The sequence below is a fragment of the Betta splendens genome, chromosome 13 (genome assembly GCF_900634795.4).
Source record: "Betta splendens chromosome 13, fBetSpl5.4, whole genome shotgun sequence".
Taxonomy (NCBI): domain Eukaryota; kingdom Metazoa; phylum Chordata; class Actinopteri; order Anabantiformes; family Osphronemidae; genus Betta; species Betta splendens.
This window is the reverse complement of record NC_040893.2, coordinates 8102416-8125862: the sequence shown is the minus strand read 5'-3', so window position 1 is coordinate 8125862 and position 23447 is coordinate 8102416. Positions and strand designations below refer to the sequence as shown.

Genomic DNA, 23447 nt, shown 5'->3' with positions numbered 1-23447 from the left:
AAAAAAAACAACTTCGTTCATAGGAAAGTCATTCATAGGAACAGCTGGTTCTATACCAACCCAGCGTCCCCACAACAATCTCCCCAACATGACCAAATAACTCAATAACACGCCACCCTGCGGGCATTTCAGGCAGCGTCACATTGAAAATGGGCTCTTATCTTTGGGACAACTGCTTAGAAAAAAAACACGTGATGGAACATGATCTCTATGTTACAACCACAATTAAGCCATAACAGTCTGTAATGTGGATATCCAGATCCCAAACCTGCTGTAGGGCACAAGTTAGAGGCACTAATTAGAGTAATGAGGACGACACTGATCTAAACACTTGGGTTCTTGGGGGGATCGTTTTGAAATAAGTAGCTTCCACACATATGTCGTGTGATACTTTATTGATTCCCCCCCAGGGTTCTCTCCTGCCCCCTGTGGTCTGGGGCAGAGTCAGTAACAGAGTTCTTCCACCGCACCGGTAGTCAATTTGACCTACACCTCGCTGCCACCTGTTTCAGTGAAATACAGCAGTTAGCTTCATTTAGTTAAATAGGAGCAAAGCAAGATGACAGTCAGGCACTCACACAGGTACTTGGACATCACAGCCGAGTGTGTGAAAACATTAATCATCCCCTTCCCCACTGACAGCTACGGTAATTATCACAGACACGAAGCATAACATACACAGCTGTAACTCCTACTCAGCTGGTGCTTCTCAACTGCGCCATGTGCAGACAAGAACACCACGCCGTAGTGATAAGCCCCGCAACACCTCAGAGACAGGCTCAGAAATGATCAGGTGAGTGGATAGAGGTTAAAAAAGAAACGCGTGACAAATGTGATGCAAGCATTTATAAAAATAAAGAGGAAAAACAAGCAAAAAAAATGGAAGGGGGGGAGGGGGGGGGCATAATAATAGACTATTGCATGATCATAAGGATCTGAGATTACATCAGGAGGAGATTACCATACTGCATGTGTAGCTAAAACAAGTAAATAATAAAACTGAAGGTTGATGTTCAAAAAAAAAAAAGAAATCTAGATTTTATGTCCCTTTGCCTGTCATTTTCTGCACAGCAGAGATGTTTACAAAGAATTTTCAAAGCTATCACATTAATTTTAATTTCTATCCAAGTACTGTACGATGGATGTTTAGGCTTTCAAAATACTACTGAAATAAATGTCAAACATTATCATGTTAGTTCTCAGATAATGGGAAACCTGATGCAACCCAGCAGACATCAACATCTACACCAACAGATAAAACAGCACAGTGTATACTGTGACTGTGTCCGTGATCTTAACAAGTTTCTGCCCTATAGTAAAGAAGTTTGATGACTAGAATTTGTCCCTTTTCCTCTGATGATCTAGCTAGTTTAGAGAAGCCCCACAGAGCAGTCAAACAAAAAGAATGCAGCAGGCCTTTCTTATTTTAAAGCATTAGCTTCATTATATCATGTTTTCCGTGAGTTGCACAAAATAAAAGATCAAATTAACTTATTAGGTTTCATAACCCCACATTTGGCATAAACACAATTATCCAGCAAAGCAACCAGGTGCTAAAGATATAAAATATCATCTCTAACAATAATTTACTCTTTCTTGGCAAAACAGTCATCACGGTATATCTAGTTTTAGTTATGACATAGGGTACAGTGAAAAACATTGTAATGTTTTCTATTACATAACATCGTAGAAGCATTTGCCTAAATTTGTGACTACTATTTGTTCAGACAGAGATAAACTAACACTAACCTTTGTGTTTCTGCGCAGGCTCTTAAGGATGTTTCTTCTTTTAGGGTCCTCGCCCTCCTCGATAGAGTTGTCCTTCTGACCTCCTCCATCATCTTGGCTCGCCTTGGGTGGACCCCCCATCTCATCATCACTACCTATAGAGAAGCTTGTCCTGAAACTGCTGAACTTGCCGAGCCGTTTGGACCTGTCCCTGTAGAGTTTAGGCTTTGCCCCAATGGCAGACAGCTTTCTCCTGCGCTCCAGTGAGCTACTATCAGCCTCGCTGTCGGATCCATTCCCTCCAGTGCTGCCATTGGAGTGACCTTTGTTTGCATTCCTGATGGTGATGATCTTGCCCTGTGTGCTGTCATGGGGAACAGAGTAAATGTTTTCCTCCTCTGTGGGTCGAGGTTTGCTCACAGCATCCATGGGCTCTGCGTAGTCTGAGGGGTCGTAGCCGCCATCACTACCTGGAGCCCAGGTGACAGCTTGGGGCACTGGTCGATTAAGGTTAACCTTGCGCACAGGCTTGGGCTTCACTTGTGGAGGGACCTTGTTATTCAACTTGCTTTCAAAGGTGCTAAGCTCAGAAATAACAGAGAAATTGTCACTCGAATCCAGATCAGGCAACTTGAAGTTTGCTAACTGAGAAGCAAAACTACTGTCCTCCCTCAGGGTGGGATAAGGTGGTGATGGGTCAATATCGTCCTCTGAGTCCATAAGAATGTTAACTGGACTAGGGGAGCCACAGCGAGGGCTGGTACTTTCAGTGGTACATCCTTCAGCTACATGATCATACATGTGTGTGGCCTCAACAATGGTGCGCTTCTCTACAACTTCTTTAAGGAAGGATTGAAAAAGATCTATCTTATGAAGGCCCCCGACAACACCTCCATGTCCACAGATGACTGTGTTAAACCTGGCATCTATTTCATGGGCCAGCTCCTCTCCTTGACTGACCTGTTCCTTAGCTGAGTCAGAGTCTGACAGTTCCATCTGGTTTTCACCTACTGCTAGCAACTGGACAGGTATAATGTCTTGGACCTCACACAGGAAAGCACATAATGTCTCCATAGAGGCCTTGCGGCGAGCAGAGTAAACTGCAATGTAGCCATGGACAAGCCTGGTTTTGCGGAGGGAGAACGAAGAGTGGAACGAGAGCAATGACAGTTCAATATTCTGCCTCTGTCCTCCTATGCTGAGATCCAGCAGAACAGAGGTGCCACTGCTGAGATTAGAAGCAGGACGACAATGCTGGGGTAACAGAAATGGAGCAAGGAGTTGGTCTAGGTCGTATGTATCTCCACACATCAGGCACATCACTATCCTCAGATCTGCTTCTGGCACTGACTGTGTCTGAGAGTCTCTGAAGGCAGAGATTGGAGGGGGTAGAGGAGGGGAGCTGCTCCCTATGCTTCTCCGTGATTCTAAGAGACCTTTCAGCATTTGATTGATCTGCTTCTCACTGACATTACGTGCATAGCCCATACCTGGAGAGGCAGGGTCTAGGTAAGTGCACTGTAACTTCCCAGCCACCTGCTGCCCTTGCTGAATGAGAGTCTGAGCTGTCTCTCCCCCAATATCTCCAATGGATCCTACCCCCCGCTTGGTAACCAGAAGTAAAGACAGCGGAAGTTGGGCAAAGCTGTTCTCCCTGTCCCTTCTACTAATAGTTGACTCTCTGAGCTTCTCTATACTCTCAACAACATATGAGAGGGATTCCTTTGAGTTGTACAAGCACAGGCAACCATGGGGTGTAAAGGTTGGTGTGTGAAAGGAATTAACTGGCAGGCGTACGTTCCCCTCTATGGGACGAAGGGTTAACTCGTACATCTTTCCATCTAACACGTACCGGTCATCACTGGTGCACAGGGCCCTTATCTCATTTGCCATCTCTCTTGCAAGCCCATCTTTGCCAAGAATGACAAGATTTATTCGTTCAGCCCTCCCTCCATCCAGTCTGGAACTTTCTGATGCGTAGCGGGTAGGAAATCTGGACGCCAGAATCTGTTCTATCTTACTGTCCACACAGTGGGGGCTGTTAGGACAGGTGTCCTTTGTAGGGTGGTAAACAAAGTGGATATGTTTCAATACCAGGGCATCCCTTTCTGCCTGCAGTTTTTGCAGGGCTTTAAACCTCTGCTCCTCACCCAACACCTCCTGAATGGCTCCCATTTTCTCTTTACTTGGCTTTGCATCTACTTCCAGCTCATAAAAAAGCTCAGAGTATTCCAGAAGAAGTTCCTGAAAGTCCTCTTTGGCTCGATCAATGATTTCCTTCTGGTGTTTGTTGTAGATATCTAGATATTCAGCCTCATCCAACCACTGGTAAAAGTCTTCGTTCATGATGAAGCTTCGGGCTTCCTCCCAGGGTTTCCCTGGTGTGATGAAAGGAGAGACACTTAGCTTCTCCTTGAACTCCCATCTCATCTCACTTCGTTTACGCTCATTCCTTAGCTGCTCCAGGTGGGTTTCATAGATCGTTTCAGCTGCTGGGGTCTCTAGTAGATCCTGGGGGATTCGATCATCCTCCATATTGTCAATGTGTGACGTGGTCTCCCAGGGGGTGTCATCTAGCACTACGAACCACTGGGAGAAGTCTCTCTTCGTCTCCAGGACTTTCTGAACTCCAGACCAGCTTAGGTGGTCTATCTCATCTAACTCTGGCAATAGCACAGACAGGGACTGTGGCAGAGCAGTTAGATAGGCCTTCCGACGTTTCTCTATGTGCTCTTGTTTAAGTCTATGCACATGCTGCTGGAAGAGCTTCTTGGCTTTAGCTGTGCTCTCAAGGAAAACATAATCCTTATATTGAGGCGCAGTCTGCATGTGGCGACTAACAGTGGGCCATATCTCATTATGGTTCTTCACAATTTGAGTGATTAGCCACTCATACCGGTCCTTGGCTGAGGCAATCTGTTGACTTTGCTGTTTCAGTGCCTCGAAGTAAGGAATAATTTTAGGCTTTCCCCTACTTTTGTCTATTAGTTGAACTAGAGTAAGAAAAGATAGGTCAACATTGATATTTGAGCGTGCTGATGTTTCTACCACCTGTAGATTTTTCTTGGCTAGGGCAAATGTGTGCGAGTCTTTAATATAACGCTCAACTCCTTCATCGCATTTGGTGAGAACCAGTACCACGGGCTTCTTTGTTTTAGCTAGCTGGTTGTACAGGTTGGTAACAAACTTCATCTGGTCCTCAAAGCTACGGTTCATGCCCCTGCTAACATCCACACAGAGTAAGAAGCCATCCACCACAAGCTTGCCTTCAGGCATCTGTTTCTGCTCAAAGTCCTGCTCCAGCCCTAGCTGATCAGTGCAAAAGTACATCAGCTTCTCAGCCGAAGCTAGCTTGGTGGAAGCAGCCCTTTTAATGTAAGGTTGGAGTGCCGTACTTCGATGTGGCTGGAAGGTCTGATCGTCAATAAACTCTGTCTGCTCCACCACATTCATACGGCTTTCTGGGCCTTCTTCCATTGTCCGTGTAGCCTCTCCCCAGAAAAGAAAGTGGTCATTGTTTACCACACGGCCACCAAAGTCACTGGTGCTAAGAACAGATGTGTGGTCTAGGTAGAAGTCATCTGCGCTTGGCCGAACAAAGCGATTACACAGACAGGACTTTCCCACTCCACACTGGCCTTTCTCCTTCTCCGTGCCGGACAGCCCAACCACAACCAGGTTGTAGGTGGGTGTCCGGGCATCTTGCTTTTTGGCCATCATCATCGTTGGCAGAGGCTCATCCTGCCATGCTGGCCTTTAGCTCTGTGGAGAGGAGGCGGCTGCCACAGAAGGAAGGTTTCCATGCAAGACGAGCTCACCAGGCTGAGGTCAATCCCTGCAGGAGAGAAAGACATAAAGAAAGATGAGAAATGTAGTTAATCCTGAGAAGGCATCAACTGACAAGCTTTATTATTAGAGAATTATTGTGCCTCAAATCTAAATTCCTACTGTGTGCTGTTAATAATGTTTAATCTGTGATCCAATTCCTCTGCTGAAGGTTTCCTGAAAAGATTGAGGTCAGTGGCAAAGCTGCTGGAATGCTGCATATTACTTAACCCAGCTGTAGCTTACTAAAAGGCAATTTTCCCCATTTAACTCATTTATTTTTTATACTGCCAGGACTGCACTACTAACAGCGATGGCATACACATTTAATTTCCATATTCCCATAAGATGTGTGTTTCGGCTTATTATCTGACATCCAACAGTATAGCTGGCTGTGCCACTGCCAGCAGCGTGACTGCATTACATGGGGTTTTCACAGCTTTCACAAAAAAGGCACACATTAACATGCCCGTGCACACATGCACCAACACACGCTTATGGAAGCAGCACACTACGCTTCCTGCACCCCAAATGAAAGACACACGAGAAGATGAAAGCACATAAGTGTTCCAAAGCTAAAGTTACTAATTGGCCAACTAGGGAAAGCCATCTGCATTTTAAAAGGCTGCACTGCCTGTTGGCTGACTTGTCTATCAAAAACATGTTTTCTTGTGTTTTTCACCAAACAGCACGCTGCAAATGCATGACAGTTGGCCACAGTAACATCGCCAATGTCCCAAAGTATTTACCTACAGTAGCTGTAACAAATTAACACCAGGGCACATATAAATACATACTCTATATAAAAGCTTTGTTGACTGGCCAGTTTCAAAAAAGCCAATTTCATCATTATTTCAGACAAAAGATTAATAAAAAATGTTAAGTGCTGTAAGACAGGCAGCATAAAACATGGTGGTACGAAGATATCCTCTCTGTGTCATAACTGAGGTGTTAATGTATCAAAACTAATAGTAATCCTGAATATCTTATTTGACAGAGAGAATAGAAGCTGACAGAGCCTTTACTGCTGCTGAACCGGGGTTTGTCCAACAACAGCCAACTGTGGATGCGGAAAGATGAACTTCAAGTTCAACATCACTGCACCAGAGGGGCAGACATTGAATAGGCAAGGGTACGAGACACTAACAACGCTGTAGACTCACTAAATACAAATCAACATCCCACCAACCTTGTGTGGACACTACACTAACAATATGAATTCCAAAATTTATCCTGAGTGCTACTAATCAAAGTTCAAAGCCAGACGCTGAATTAACATTACAAGGGAAAGACAGGTACACAACCCAGTGCTAGTAAAAAGAGGAATAAATATCAAAAAGAATGGCTTGTGTTTTAATATTTATAGAGGAAATATATGAAAAATATATCAAGGCACCTAGACAGGCAGTGCAATGTGCAGTCAACTCCGCTAGCGTTGCTGGCCCATATATTCAAAGGAATCATGCCTAATTCAAAGCTTGTGTATAGGTAGAACAAGTATCATTGCGGCACAGAAAAACTGTGGTATAGTACCTGTAAGGCTGGACTCAGCAGGTTAAAGGCAAACACGTGGTCTAAGCAAGTCACATTCACATTAAAGACCAAAAAGTCTCTCAACTGCAATCAACAGCACAAAAACACGACCTGCTGCCCTTGGATATGGTCCCTTGGCTAAACAGAACACGCATCTAGTAAGTTCAGAGAGACAAACATCCAGAGCTGCAAGTCCAATTAATTAAATGTAAAGGCCAGCACTAACCAATAAGCGTTCCGTGATACACTATTGCAAAAACATGACATGTGTGGGTGAGATGTCATTTAAACAGGAGGAAATAAAAGTGATTAGAAGGAAGTGCTGCCATTAGAGAGGTTGTTGTGAAATAGCATGTCTAGGCCAAGTCAAATTAGATGCCCACAAACACGTTAAATGAACAGGCAAGTCTGAAAACCCAGGAGCAGAAACGCATTACTGTACATGTGCTATACACAAAGGTCCCCAACGCTGCATCAGTCTCGCTGAACCCACCTGCCATTTTTTTAATAAATGTTCCTATACATGCACATTTCAGCACAATGCCAGTTGGAAGCACACACATAAGTGTGACAAGAAAGTCAGGGCACTTTTGCAGGAGCCTCAAAGGGTCTCTCCCAGTGCGAAAAGCAGGCAATTCAGAATTGAGTTCCTAGTGATGCGAGGATGCAGTGATTCAGGTCAGAGCCGTACAGACAATGGAGCATAATAAAATGCCTCACGAGACTGACTGGTGTGCCTGGGACCAAGCTGACAGTAACACAGAATATATGTGACATTACAACTGCACAGGTCAGCTTGTTTCAACAGCCTGTCTTAGTGCAGCATTTCAAGAGTGGCAAGAGTGTTTTAGCTGCAATAAAGCCAAAGGCACACTCTGTAGCTAAGGAGCAGCCCAGCACAAAGCAATACTAGGCTATTCTTCCTTACTGAACTGTGTTCGTTCAGCCATATTCTTAGGATTGCTGGTGTGAAGAGCTTGTGGTCTTTTTACAGCATCCAAAATAACAACAACCCCATTCTGTATTACATGCACACCAATGCAATATTTAGGCAGTTAACAGTGCCATTAACGTGCCTTGCGTATGTAGTCATTTGAGAAATACATTTTGTTTCATTGCAGACCTATAAAGACATAACTGCCAGTGTTCTGCTGGCCCAGTGGAGCAGTGCAGTTACACAGCAGTCGGGCTGCCAGTCTCAACCAAAGGCGTGGTGTCTGATGCACTTATCAGCCACTTCTATGTTCTAAAAACACGGGACTGTTCAGGGCTGAGGCCTAGGTGGGCTAAGGCTGCCGCTGACCCCAAAAACGTGAGGGTAAACAAAAAGGGGAGGCGATGCACGAAGAAGTGAATGACACAGAGGAAGGTGACAGGGGGTGGGAAGTTAGAACTGGGGTAGAGAATAGGAGTATAGCAAAGAATGGGCAGAAAGCGAAGGCGAGAGAGGTCAGTAGCCTGGGTCATGTGAACTGCACACTGGAATCTCCTCAGGGAGGAGGGACGGGGCCTGGTGAGGCCTGGAGAAGTGAGGGGTCAGGGTCTGACTCGTCACACCACTCTGTCCCCTCTCTAATCAACACAAATATCGCATCTCAATTTCCCCGTTGCTCATTCTCAACTTTTTTTTTGTCGAACCGCTGGTTTAAACCGGTTTAATGTGAGAAACTCGTCTCGAGCGAACCTTGAACGATACGACGGATCTCTAGGGTACTCGAGCGTAGCCTGAAGCTGATGCTAAGGTGCCAGGGCGTGAAGTTCATCATAACACTTGCTAAAGTGTGCAGAAGGGACAAGTCTGCGTTCACCGTCTGTGGGGGGAGAGCACGGAGCGTTCGTGGGGTGAGTGCATTCTCTTCATGAAACAGTAGAGAAAGAATTACCAAAGGAGCATCACCCAAAACCTTCAGTTACTATTATATATCACAATTTGTGTTGCGGTGATGGCATTATTTTGTATTATAGCATTCTGGAGATGGTGTTTGCTTTTTCTAATTATAGATCTTCACTGTTCCTTAGTGGCTGCCGCAGGATTTAAATTAACAGCTATTCAGTGAAGACGCTTGCTTACACTGTTTATCAGCAAGCCTTCTGGTTGTACAGTGTTCTACCCCCTGGAAGGCTGGGAGCTGACAGAAACAAAGGTCATGAAAAAGTCATAAAGAAGTGTGATGGTGGTGATGAGAGATAGAGGAGGAAAATTATACTTTAATACTATTTTTACTTAGGCCAATTTTAAAAAAAATGATTGTTCACTTATTCTTCTTTTCTCTGTATTTTTATACTACTACTACTGTTTTGCATGCCCTCAGCAACAAAAAAAATCATCATCATCTTCATATATATTTCCAGTGCCCTTTCGTCCAAGTTTCCTTATCATATTCTCTATCCATAGTCTCTCACACACCCTCCTTCCGTCCTCTATGGTGACTTGTTGCCCATTAGTAAGAAACTAAAAAGGTGTGGGCAGCTGGACGCAATTTTTACACTGACACCACTTCCTGTTCAGTCCTTGTTGTCTCCTTTGGCAGATTTAACCACACATATGTAGAGAATAAACGTGGGAGGGAGTGATGAATTCATTTTGCTTCACATTAAATGATCTGTGGTGCAGTGTATCCAGTGTAAATGCTACAACAGAGGTTATTTGTCTTGTTGGCAAATGCAGTACATCCATCTATCACTTAGCAAGCAGGAAGCAAACACCTTCATATTTCCACCTTCACTATAGGTAAACAAGCATCGCAGCTGACTGCTGCTAATGTACTTTACAAGGGTTGAGGCACATGAATGTATGCATGCTCGTCAATACTGTAACAGGAGGAACCAGTTAAAGCAGCCAGCTGATTTAAAAGTTGCGAGTCTTGATCCAGAAGTTATTGTCAGTTAGAGTGTTCAAACTTCAGCTAGTTGTAAACGGTGTTGTCTGTTCATCAGCATCATCGAGGACAGGACCACATCAACACACAAAGCAATGCAGATAATAAATCCCTCAAGAGCTGCTTGATTCCATTCCACATTTACATCCAGTAAATGACTGGCAATCCGATATACTCCAATAAGGCAATGAATTTGTTTTTGAAGTATTATAGCCCTCCCCTCCACCTGCACTGCAGGGCCAGTTTTAATAGACCCCCTGAGGCGAGAGGCAGACAAATAGATAGAGGGAGGAAGGATGCAGGATAAGAGCAAAGAAGGACACGAAGGATAAAAACCACAAACACTCGACAACACTCGACAAATCAAAGATAAGTCCAAAAGGAAGAAGGCAGGAAAGTCCACATCCACCGTCTGATTGGAGATTTAAAGCCATCACTGGTTCACGTCAGAGAATTTGTAACTACTTCTGCCTTTGACAGATAAACAGTACAAGGGGCCCATTTATGTAAGCTACATACAGTAGATGCAACATGGCAAGAGCCTATATGCTCAACAACACCTCATCCAAAAAACCCTTTTGATTTAAAGGAGGTCTAATTCTAATTAGTTAATGTGTCCTGCTGGTTGACGACAATATTACCCTGATTATTGCTTCAATGCAAGATTTTTCAAATCGCTTAATTTTTTTTCCTAGGGTATCGCTGCATTTTGAAGGTGGAGACCAGCTGGCATAGCTAATGAGGATCAGAAATTATACACCAATAAACAAACCAAACATTTTAATGAGTGATTAGAGAAGAAAAAGAAATGTTCAAGTGGGGGGAGAAATTATGTTAAAAGAATGGACAGCCTATTTAAATAGTAGAAGGGGGCAGAAAACAAGTGTGTCACTGTGGTTTCACCTCCTCAGCTGCACCAGGAGGCCTCGCTGATAGCGCAGCTAAATATAATGTGTTGCAAACACAGACTATGACAGCTATATAATCTAATTACTACCATGGGAACCTGCACAGATACTGCACACGTGCGAGTTCCCCTCCGTGTGGATCCCTTCCTCAGTGAGAAGGTCACGTCTACCCTGGCTGAGTGAGAGGCAGTGTTATTACAGCCGATTCTTAGCTGCCTTCAACTACGACCTGCGACCTTCACATGAGCTTTTTGCGACAAGTTTAAAAAAAAAAAATCACCTCACTTTCTCTTCGAAGATGCTACTAGAGCTTACAAATAATTTGAGCAATCATTCGATCAGTCGACTGAAAACAAATTTGCAACAGCAGGTTAACTGAAACGTTCCTTTTATTTCTTAGCAAAATGTGACAAACAGCAGGGGTTTTAACAAGCAAACCCTGAAATCTGTGCACTATAAAGACACAAGGTGCGACATTGTATTTATTTCAGTATTTCACTTTTTCTTCTCACTTTTACTTCACAATTTCATGCAGCTACGACCTACAGAAAATATAATAAACTCTGTCAGCTCTATCTCCTATGTAGAACCACAGAGAATAGCCAGTCAAGTCCCACCTGAGCAGGCAGCAGGTACCAGTAAAGTACAGAACCTCTTTTTATGCTCTGCACATTCCCTGTTCAACAGCTTAAACAACATAATGCAAAAACAACTGTTGCTTTCCATGCAAGGTCAGACAGACAAGCCATGTTTTCTACTGGTACAAAAGCTGATCTGTGGGCTCTTCCCCTCCCTCCTACCTCACTCTTCCAGGCATGAACTGCCTTACTTGTTGCTTTCCCTGCCTTTGGCCCTTGTCTAATGCTCCCAATATTCTACTCTCTCTCCGCCTTAGCATTCCTGCTTCCCCTCCCAGCTGTCTGCTCCTGCAGCACTACCCCACCTTAAGGCCCAGCCTCTATCGGAGTACAACACTGTCTGCTGGTGGTATTAGCATACATCTGATCCCTGCTTCCCTGCTGCAAGGCTTGTCAGCATCAGGACAAGTGTAAACACACATTCAGACATTCAATACAGCTGCTGTGTGCTCCCAGTCAAACATGGTGCAACAGCACAAATAGCTACAACACAGACTGACATAGATGATACGTAAATGTGTCCAAAGACATCAGGGGAGGATATTAAACGCAGGCTAAATATGGCAGATTCCTACATTATCCTTAGGAAGACGCGGACACAGTGTAATTAGGTTGACAGTGACGGTATGTGTGTGCCTCAATCTGTTATTAACAAGTGGATATAAAGGTAAAAAACATTGTTCTAATGATCAGAAGTTTCTTCCCTTTATTTCCTGATTAACTAGAGGAGAGAACTCTGGACTCAGACTTGTGGGTGGAAGACGTTGCCATAAAACAATTCAGTTCTACATTTCAATAACTCGACTCAGTGACTCACAATTTTTCAAAGCCGTAATCCACTCCACAAGTGGCGAAAGCCATCTTCATAAAACACTGTGATTTGTGAGTGACAGATCAACTGCTGACATTACCTTCAATCTAACTGTCATTATTAACCCATTTCCAGTGGAGCACTCTTCCTTTGCTAGAGTGGCTGCCTAATAGATGTGCTGGATGTGTTTTCCAGATGGTGAGCGAGTCAGGAAAGCTGTGCTCACTCGCGGAGCGACGCTGCCGCCACCAGGGTCTCTCTCTTTATCAACTGCTGCAAAGATTTTGACCATTAGACAAAACCCACGGCACAGACTTGATTGCGACAATTACATGATTGGAGCCACACAGCTTTTAGTGTTTTGCCTCACCGTGAGGGGAAGTCTCCACTGTGCAGCATACAGCGCGCGCTGCGTTCACCTGTGCCTTCTGCAGTGTGGTGCAGGTGGTGGAAGGAGGCCAGTACAAAATGGCTGCGGCTGGGAGGCTTGACTTCAGAACAAGTTGCCAAATGCCATACAGCAATTTTCAAAAGTGATTCTATATCTGTAATTATTATTTACAAAATACGTACAATTGCACATCATAGATAGACGGATTACAATATCTACAAGGCATAGAGCAAGGACTATACATAATGGTCTCAAATTCAACCAGCCCAGCTGACCTCATTCTGATCAGCCTCAAAAAACCCTTTAACATGAGGATAATGTCGCTAAACTCTTTCCAGATGGACCCGTAACCTCCAGGCTTTGTATATAATCAGGTGCTATGATCGCTGCAGGGAAATCTGGCATCGCCCAGAGATCAGCCAAGTTGTTACCAAGTGACAGATGGTCTTCACGTACACAAAAAGTCACCCAGCACCTACACCATATGTTTGAGCGCAGACATGTCATGTTCACATCTCACGTGCCCAGAAGTTTAGATAACTACATTTTAAGAAGCCCTGATCCTCTGCCGAATGTTCAGTGAAGCAACAGAGCGCTTGGAAACGTGGGTGGATTTAGTATAACAGCAGCTACAGGACATCGCTGCCTAACTTTACGTGCATTATTACATGTTGTCTGCTCTTATTTTCTCTAGTAGGGAGTTTAGATGCAGCCGTGTCCCTGTAGCATCATCACACTGCCAGGAGCACGAGAAGACAAACTAGTCAATAGGTGCCACTTCCACTTGCATCTCAAGTCAATCCTGTTCAGTGGAGGTCTAATAAAGCAGCTAGCAGTAATAAAGGCAGGACCTGGACAATGCACTGCCAACAGCTTTTGACAGGCTCTTCGATAGTTAAAGGCACAAACCAGACAACAGCCACAGACAGAACATGTCTATATTGGCTTTGTTTGTGTAATTGTTTTTCAAATCGACTTTGATCCTTTCTTTACCCACAAACTGATTGACTGAGGTACTAATGGCAGTGTGAAATGTCTTGTTGTAATAAAATGCATTTGGAAACTACAAATGGATTTCGAAGGCTTGCCTTGTTTGTATGAACCACAGTAAAATTGTTCTTTTCATTTAGAGGAGCTCAAAAGAAAAATAAACTGTTTCTTTTGGGCTGTTTTTCCCCGGTAAATGCAACCTTTCAAGAACTTGTGTGTCTAATAGTACTATAAACAAAAGACAAGAAGATTGGATGTGGACGTACACCGAAGGGCAGGAGTGTCTGGAGTCATAAACGAGGCCATGAAAAATATTATGAGAGAACAAGAAGGGTTCCCAGCCAAGTGGGGAGTGAGGAGCAGTAAGAGACAGAGAGTTAGTGTTGGGGGAGGTGAGGGAGGTTCTGGTAAGTACTCAGGGACTGCGGTTGGCTAATGGCACACAGACAGAGCTACTCCTCGACCGCTCATCTGCATTTTTGTTGCCATCGCCCTAAAAGCGAAAGAAACAAGTCGCACCACCTGCAATCACAGCAGCTTCCTGGGACAGAAGGGGATGCTACTAAGGTTAGGGAGGGACAAGAGCAAAGTACCCCCCCAACCCTAGATTACACAGCCAGGCAGCTACAAGAATGGATGGAGGACACGATGTAAAAACCATGAAGGAACCCCAAAACGAAGAGGAGGCCCGCTGCCAAAGACGAGTGAGTCACTGCAAAGGGAGGGGGGGGGAAAGCTAATGATACAATTGAAAACACCTGAACCTGCCACAGTGTCAATTAAAGATAATGACTTTTTACTGGTTGCCACAGTAACCAAGTGTTGGCACAAAGGCAGATGGCTGCAGACACGTTCCCTCTCCTCCCTCCTCTTTCTCTGTTGTTTAAAATTTGTTTCTTAGAGCTTCGCCCCCCCCTCCTCCTCTCTCTCTCTGCACTCCAAAGTGCAATTCATGCAGTGGCAACACAAAGCCAAACAAATAAACCATTTTCATGCTTCAATGGATAAATAAACTAAAATATAGTCTGTTCTTGGCCCTTCTGTTATAAGAAAAGAACCAGACTGCGGTGCAGAAAAGAATGGATGCAAAAGAAAAGTGGTGAGTGGCGGAACCAGTTTCAAGTCGCTTGTTCTTGTGGTGTAGCTTCACCAGCAGTCTCATAGCATGGGCGCGAGCAGCACCTCTTCTGCTTCTTCTGCAGTCTGACACAAAGAAGCGGAGAAAGCTCTGGGGCCACTAGCCCTGAGGTTGCAGGGGTTACGCTTAGTCATCCATTTTAAATCAGTCCTGACAGACACTAGAGAGCCATTATAGCTCAAGACCTACCTACAGTTGCAGTACTGTTAGGGCCCAAGGCTGAGCTCTGCTCACTTCACCGCTCAGTGGGGCCTGGAATGCAGTGTTTCAGTGGAAGCTTCCTCATTGTTGCAAGTGCATTCTGTAACCATTACCTTTGCATGTACTGCACAACCACACCTTAAAACATCTTGTTGTCTTATTGGATATACACACGGTAATTTTGTGGACACTACAGTAGGGGTTTAATCTAAAGACTTACAATAGGCTCATTATAAAAGTCACAATATGACTCTTTTATACTAACATCAGAGTATAGCACCTGTTGGTTCCTGCTTTATTAGTCAACAAATAAGTTATGGTGTTAACTTCTCATAGTTCTTGTAATGACGACATAACTGGACTAATGGTAATAATTTCATACAGGCCTATAGTTCATCGCCAACAGTGTAACTAAATGATTTATGGGGAGTCAGTCTAGGCTTAAGTCTACCTTTAGTCTAGTCTTTGCCCCTCGCCAAAGACCTTTGTCTGTGCCGAGAGTGGCAGCTGGAGGCCACCAGCAGTCACGCGAGTAATCTGGACTACAGATCTGCATGTTTTAAGACAGGCTGTAGACCAGCTTAGCACACCAGAGGAGGAGACTTAAAGTACTCTGAGCAATGCGTGCTATTGTTACAGCCTCATATATGACAGAGCACAAGGCCAGAAGTAGCCATTTAGGGGGAATAAAAAAAAAAATCAATGTTGACCTCTATAGAGCTCAGCCTCCTCTTCATTTCTAAAAGTTACATTCGTACTATATTGTTTATTATTCTTCAGACTAGTTTCTAGCCCTGCCTGCACTGCTCCCACATAAGGCCTAGAGGAAGAAAATGTCTCAGCAGGCAGGGGGTGAGAATTAGACCATTCTCTCTGCTGAAACAGGAAAGGAACCAGGTTGGGTTTTACAGCAGTTGTCCTGGCCCTAATCCAAGAGTTAACCCGTTCCTTCCTATCTGACACACAAACACACGATGAAATTCCATGGCAACACTCTCTCCACCTAACCCTCATTTCTTTCTCTGCCACAGAGGCCTTATGTGTCAGGCTTGTTGTATAAGCCCACTGGCCTGTCATGTTGGCAATAAGGATCAAAACTCCTGCAGAAGGAAAAACACAGAGGTGCGTTGCATCATGCTGTGCTTTTCCTTTCCGGTTTCTCTTCTCCGGGTAAAAATACAAACGTTAACATTTTCTCATAGACAGGAACATATTTGGTTTTACTATGAAACTTATTTATACCAGTAGTTTTTTGTTGTTGCAGCATTTGCACTTAACGCTACAGCGCTTCGTTTAGTGCTGACGTCATCTTAGATAAAACCCACCTCACAAAGACACACACATGCCCACACCCGGCTAAGCATACCATCTTTAAGCCTTTCTAATCCTTGATCTCAGACAAAGGAGGAGGGCACGCAAACACCGTCTCACACGCCCCACCTGCCCCCACCCCCCGAAGATGCAAGTCTGTCCATCGGCGAGCGCAGGCTAAGGTCATTACTGTGATTGTTGTGTGAAGGTAAAAAGGGATTAGTTTGCCAGTGTCCACTCAGCACACATCAGGGGACTTATGGCTCTCTCTGTCTTTATCGCCCTCTCGTACAATCTCTCCAGCTCACTTTGTTTCATTTACTTCCACTCGTGTCTCCATGGGGATTTGAGCAGAGAGAAAGGGTAAGAAGAGGGAGAGAGGATGGGATGGATAGAAGGAGGTGTAAGACAGTCAACAAGTTTTTTTTTTTATATTAAGCAATAAAAGGAAGTGTGTGTGTGTGTGTGTGTGTGTGTGTGTGTGTGTGTGTGTGTGTGTGTGTGTGTGTGTGTGTGTGTGTGTGTGTGTGTGTGTGTGTGTGTGAGAGACCTCCGTTTGCAAAACATCACAGGCACAGTGACCAAATGACCTTGAGTGGGTTCATTCATAAAGGCAGCCTACATCACAGAGCGGCACAACCAAACATCTAAAAAGGTGATAAAATCTAGTGGGGAAGGGAGAGGGAAAAAAACAGCGGAAAAAGAGGAATAAACAAATTAAGCCAGATAAAGCCGGGTTCCTATTGCACTCTGGAGACTGGCTGCCATGACGGGCAAAGAGGAAGAGCGAGCTTTGGAAAGCACTTGAAAGTGAAAGAGTGGTCACGCTGAGTCACAAACTGAAACCTGCCATTACAGACATCCACAGATCGCACAATGAACAGTTCATTGCATTTAGGAAAATGTTTTCTGCACCACTTCTACATATTATGTTTCTGGCATCATATAACCTTTAAAGTCCTTCAGCAGCAGCCTGCTCCTGGCTCTGATCCCACAGTCCTCTCTGATGTTTAGGTTTTCAAGTGAGGCTCTTGCCACAGTAGAAACAACCTCTGGTACAAGCTAATTCAAACTCCTGGCACCACTGTAGAAGTATGATAATGAATGAGCAGAAATAAAGGAGACGAATGTAAAGACAAACGACGCGGCGATGAACACCAAGGCCAATTTCAACACGGTCCAACGCTGTCCAGGTTGGTAAATATTGCCCAGTTAAAATAAATCAACTATTCTCTTCCTGCTGCCTATTAAAGCCTATCCCTTCATCTCCCCATTAAAACGGACTGTCAGGCTGTCTGTTTGCTGGGCTGCTTTACACAATGACATGTTTACCTCTAGTCAGATCCCCATTTAGATTCCCAAAGAAGCAGAGGGAAGTCGTTCGTGTTTGTGTCAGGGTGTCCAACCATACTTTAAAGCATTTGCTGTAAATTTTGTGTCGCTAAAAGCTTTTGAAAATAAAGTGCAGAGTGAGTTTGCTCAGTCTAATTCCTGCCTTGCACAGAACAATATCACAAAAAAAGCTAAACTAAACCAGGTTTTTACCTTAAGGGTTGAAGTAAAATGAATAGTACAATTTAAGAGCATCTTCTCATACATGAACAGGCTGTGTACTGTGTACTGATACCTTAAAAGTGCTCCAAGCTACTGTGCAGTGGGCAGGAGTCTCGCACCGCTGCATGCGATTGTAACTATATAGTGACATTAGCACCAAACCACTACAGCCACACAGAGTGAAGCCTCACCGACCAGTTCAATTTCTCGCCGACTCTGTTAGACATGAGAACACCGCGCACCAACACAGCTTCAGTGCAGCGCTGCCAATCAGGAAGCCATAGAAAATGTTGTCTGTGGCAGAAAACTGTCTTTGTTCCTTCTTGTTGTGACAACATCACTTCGCTGCAGAGACAAAGCAAACATATGATTAGCTGAGATAAAGCTTCCACATATTTAACTGGCTATTGTCCAACAAAGACAACAAACACACTCTGTCAAACAAACAACAATCCAGTTGTAGATGCTACTGTGCAATTACACAGATTATATTTATATTTAACATTAAGGGTTTTTGTGTCTGGAGAACATGTAAAAATAGATGGTGGAACTATACATATCACTACACAGTAGAAAAGCTCCTCTTGTAATCAAGAGGTCACATCTGTCATCATCAACATTTATTCAAAATAGGGCGACAACACCTCCAGACAGCAACACATAGGCCATTTTTAGGATGCAAGAGGCAAATGTATTGTTTCCACACCCAGTGAACACAAATCACAAGCTTATTCAGCCATGTAAAGCACAGAAGGTGGCATAAATACCCCGCAACTGTCCACATACAAGTGTGTGTGTAGTGTGCACATTATCCTTGTCTCCTGGGACAGATCTCAATGGGACCAATATCCATATATATACACACTACTGTAGCAAGGAAGAAAGGCCTCCACGCTGAGCTTTGGGATGCACACAATCTGTAAACCGTAGTCAGTCTAGTGGAAGGCAAATTTATGCACACACACGTGAGTGCTTCTGTAGGCAAATTATTCAACTTCTGCTTTGACAGCGTTTTCTCAAAGCCCACTACTCACTCGCCGACACAGGAGACACCCTCTGTTACCCACTGCAAGGCAGAGGCACACGCTGGTTCACATAATTACCCATGCAAATGAAGGGCATCGGCGTCCGCGCCGCCCGACGGCGTGCGCGGCACCGTCAGCCGTCCACATGTTGCAGGCGAGCACGCGGAGGAGAATTCCCGCGGCTTACAAACATCACTCAAACGCCGGCTTTGTTAACACCTTGTTCGCGCACGCATGCGGTTTGTGAATGTCTTAACGCCCTCTAGCATAATAATTGTTTCAGGTTACATTAAGACAAAAACCCACCCACCCACGCTCGCTCGCTCGCTCTCCGCAGACGCGCTAAACACGCAGCGCCTGCAGTACAATACGAGAACATGCAGCATAAGGACAGCACAAAGGCAGCTGAACCTGACTGGTGACAACACTCCCATTCATCACCATGCCCCTGGAGACTCCACAACTCCTCACAGTGACAGTAGTCAGCAGAGCACACACACGCACAGACACAGGAACACGCGCACACAGATGTGTTACAAAGAATACAACAGCCCATGTTAGCATCACCAGCAGCCAAACAGGGTTGCTTGTGTGTGCATGCGCCTGTATCCACATATATTATTCATCTGCATGCGAGCACATGAATGAAGCGTCTCTGGAAGGAGAGATAAGGGGCTTCTTTATTTCAGTCTTTCGCTCGTGTGTCAATGAATGTGTGCGCCTGTGTGTTCTTCCAATGTCTATTAAAAAGAGCATTTGTTAAAGGGATTATTGGAAATATAACGATAGCAAGAGATCAAGCAAGAGGGGTTTTGTGGGACAAGGGAAAATTAAAGGCGGCGGGAAAAAAGGGATCAGCTGTCAGACAGTGGAATAAGAGAAAGAAAAAAGAGGAAGGCAATCAAACAGGAAGTGAGGCTGGGAGATGGCAAAGAGGGAACTCAAAGGGGCTTATCCTTGTCATATTTTCATTTTACTGTACAGCCTTGAATTCACCAAGAGAGATTTACAAAATGCATGCACGTACTGTACAAGACAACGCTGCAGATCTGCCTTCCCGTTCAAGTCCACAATGCTCAGGATTCATCCACCCCATCAGCTCTAACAAGCCAACACTGTCAACACTCACAGTGGGCTTTATTCCATCCACGACGCAGTCTGTTTCCACAAAATCAAATATACACTCTGGCATGGGCATACAAAATTACACACATACTCTGACATAAAAAAAGACCTCTCAGGAAGAAAGGCCCGAAGAGCACAAAAATCGTTCTTTTTTTCATACTAAAATGACAGAAATAACACACATTTGTCTGGGCTCCCTCTTCATCCTCCATCTGGACACGCTCGGATAAACACGGAGTCTAGTCATCACACAGACAACGGAGGGTGGGATAGCCAGGTTAGGAGAGCAGGTGAGGATTTGTGTTTGAAGCCGTGACATTACTGAGGATGCTGCAAAGCATTCTGGGCCAGGCTTATAATTTTATGTATATCTGACTCACAATCCTCACGGTTTCATCTAATAGGGCCGTACTCTAATAATGCTGAATGATTAATTTATTACTTTCATAACTAACAGCTACATAACAAGCTCTTTGAAGAAGAGCGTGGGCTTTTTACTGGTCCTTTGAACTAATCAGTTAAAAACCACACCATGTTAGCAGCATTGTGTGTCAAAAAGGCAGCACCTGAAGACAGCAAGGGGAACAGTCGTCCTCAAAGAGATCAGTTCATTCAAAGTGATTATGCAGGAGCATGACAAAGGTTCAGCTTATAATTGGGGGGGGTGCTCAGCTCTCCATTAAGATCACTGTACGTTATTCTTCAGCGACCACACCCATACCTACAGGACATGCGGTGTGACTATACAGTAAGAGCATTCAATGGAACTTCTAAAAGAACTCCATGCTCTCATAGGATTACAAAAGACCAGTACTCAGTGTATGTTTGAGTACACGCCGGAAAAAAAAGAAACCACTACACAGACCAGCGTCCACATTTACAAGAAAAGCTATTAAATCCCACCATGCACTTATTAAAGTGGTGCAGTGCAGCGATTCAAGGTTTTGTCCTGTCTTTTGTATAAACATGTCTCCAGCACAACATCTAAAGACTGTTATCTTATGAGAAGAAACAAAAGTGGATTACTAACCGTATGCATGCACAGGAGCACACTTCAAAAGGCAGATAGACACACATACGCGCACAAACACCCACAATGGAAAGTCGGTCAATGAATAAGAAGGGGCAGGCAGACTACCAGGTGCTATGTTGGTGAAAGATATGGCTCCTGTCCACCTCAGCATTTCTAAACACTCGGTTATCTCCCCTCTCCACAGGCGGAGAGGTCATTTCTTTTCTCTTTTCTCCTCTGCACCACCATCCTGTGCTCTCCTCGTTCCAGCTTTCCCCTTCTCTAGCTTTTTCTCCCATTTCATTTATCTGCTCTTCACCTCCCCTTTTATATGCTTCCCACTTTAGCTGTTTTTCCCCCTCCTTCAGCGTTTCCCTGCTCTTTACTCCACCCTTCTCCTTTCCATTCCTTCCTTCCTCCTCTGCGCCTCGTCTCCGGTACTCTCGCTGGAACAGCCCATTCAGCAACAAAACAAAGCTGCCTACAGCATCACATACTGGCTAATCAAGCACGACCAGAACGCAGCGGCCCTGGGATCCACTCAATACCACCACGATACAGGGCAGCAGTGGGCCCAGGCAGGAGGAAGTAGGAGAGGGATTTGTCACGTACATTAAGGACGACAAGCCGACGCAGGACATAAAAGAGGCAGAGGAAATAAATTAATACAGGGCAATATTACCTAGGATTCTCAACTGATAAAGCTAAAAGTAATTTCCTCTCCAAAGGTTCAGGCAGTGTTTACATTTGCCTCATCTAAATGAATGTAAATATACGAGCACACGCAAGGCGAACAAAAGAGAATGAAGTTGACAGTAGAGAAGTGTGCGAGCGCCAGGTAGATGAAGTGGAAGGAAGGGCTTAAGGAGAGCATGAGGAAGGAGCAGAAACGTAATGAAGTGAGGAGAATTGTCTGACAGCCCATCAACAGTGAGCCAGCGCATTGGTGATGATGATGATGAAACTCTACAATGGTCAGCTGCAATCTCCTGGTGGACAGATGACAACTGCTTAAGAGCTAGCGCGCCGCTGCCCCTCCTTTAGAATGAAAACAGCGCCGCTCAGCTCGGGTGAACGCTCCCGTTCGTGACAAAAGGAGCAGGTCCTGCAAGATACGACGATAGGACAGACATGTAAACAGTGGCAACATGTGGGTGCATCAAGACATACAGTAGGACATTGTGTGCTGTAAAATGGAGAAAAAAAGTCAGCTGAGGTTGAACATGCATACGCACAGCTCTACCCCATGAAGGAAGGAATTGGGTGAAAGAAGTGTGTTGGTGCCATGAGAAGCACAGCCTCATTTGACTGCGAGACGGAAAGAGGAGGTTTAGGAGCCAGGAAAGGGAATGCGCTGAAAGACAGCAGACGCTTCCAAGTAACTTGTCATAGCACCACATCCTGTCAGTTCTCTATGCAGCTTCAACATTTTAAATCTTGATTATACCGTCCAATTAGTGTCCAGACTCAGAAAGCCCTCGTTAGATTGCTTCTGTTTTCTGTGCCGCGCTGTTGAAGTCCATCAGAGCGGCGAGCTCAGACATGAAGGACTCGTTTTCACACCTATTGACTGAAATAATGAGCAAGCAGAATAACATAAACCTCCTCAGTCACTTCTAACACAGTATTTGACTTTAGTATTAGTAACGTATGGATGTTTTTTTGTATGTGCTGACCCTCCGTACTTACTACATATCGCACTCTTGCTCCCAGTTTGCAGTTTGAATAAATAATAAGTGCTAAACTGCCTTATCGCTTCCTTGAGGAAACTGGCCTGCAAAGATACACCAAAATATGTCCCTACATTCTTATCATCAGCAGTAGGAATTCAGACACTGAGACCATACAGTCCACATGTGTTCTCTAATGTTGGTATACTGAATAATGTCTGGGGTTCCAAATGTTCACACACACTTGACGTGCTCGTGCCAAAAAAAGATTACTCTAAGGAAAACAATTATGAACGGAATTGAGCTGATAATATATTCTGAGGTCTTTCTGGCAAAGGATTGAATGTTGTAATGCAGGCAGGACAGTATCTTTGGGCGTGATACAAGGCATTAATGCTACACAGAGAAAAGAGTGGGATGTTGAGGAGGAAGACAGACGGCAGAGACCGTTGCAAGGATGTGAGGGTAGGCAGCTGAAAAAGAGCGCAGTGATGAGACAGAGAGGCGAAAGTGGTGGTGTGAAGGAGAGGAGAGTGTGATGGCAGGATGGGATTTGAGTCTTTTAACTTCATTAGTTCCGCCTCAGTCTGGGGTCTGTAGATTATGTCTAATTAAGCAGCTTAACATGGCTTAAAAAGCACCACACAGAACGCACAAGAGCCTTATCTGTCAACCTGCTCAAATGATTCTCCGCTTCCTCTTTTCTTC

The 23447-nt window shown here is 44.5% G+C and overlaps 1 protein-coding gene across 1 annotated transcript in view; it reads right to left on the bottom strand.

The window, feature by feature from the left end:
• arhgap35a (Rho GTPase activating protein 35a) overlaps positions 1-23447 on the bottom strand; it is a 50474-nt gene that overhangs the window by 14178 nt on the left and 12849 nt on the right. Inside the window, exon 2 of the mRNA XM_029170600.3 lies at positions 1750-5563. Within this exon, the coding sequence (XP_029026433.1) occupies positions 1750-5451 (3702 nt within the window). The 5' untranslated portion in view covers positions 5452-5563. The remainder of the gene's footprint in view (positions 1-1749; positions 5564-23447) is intronic.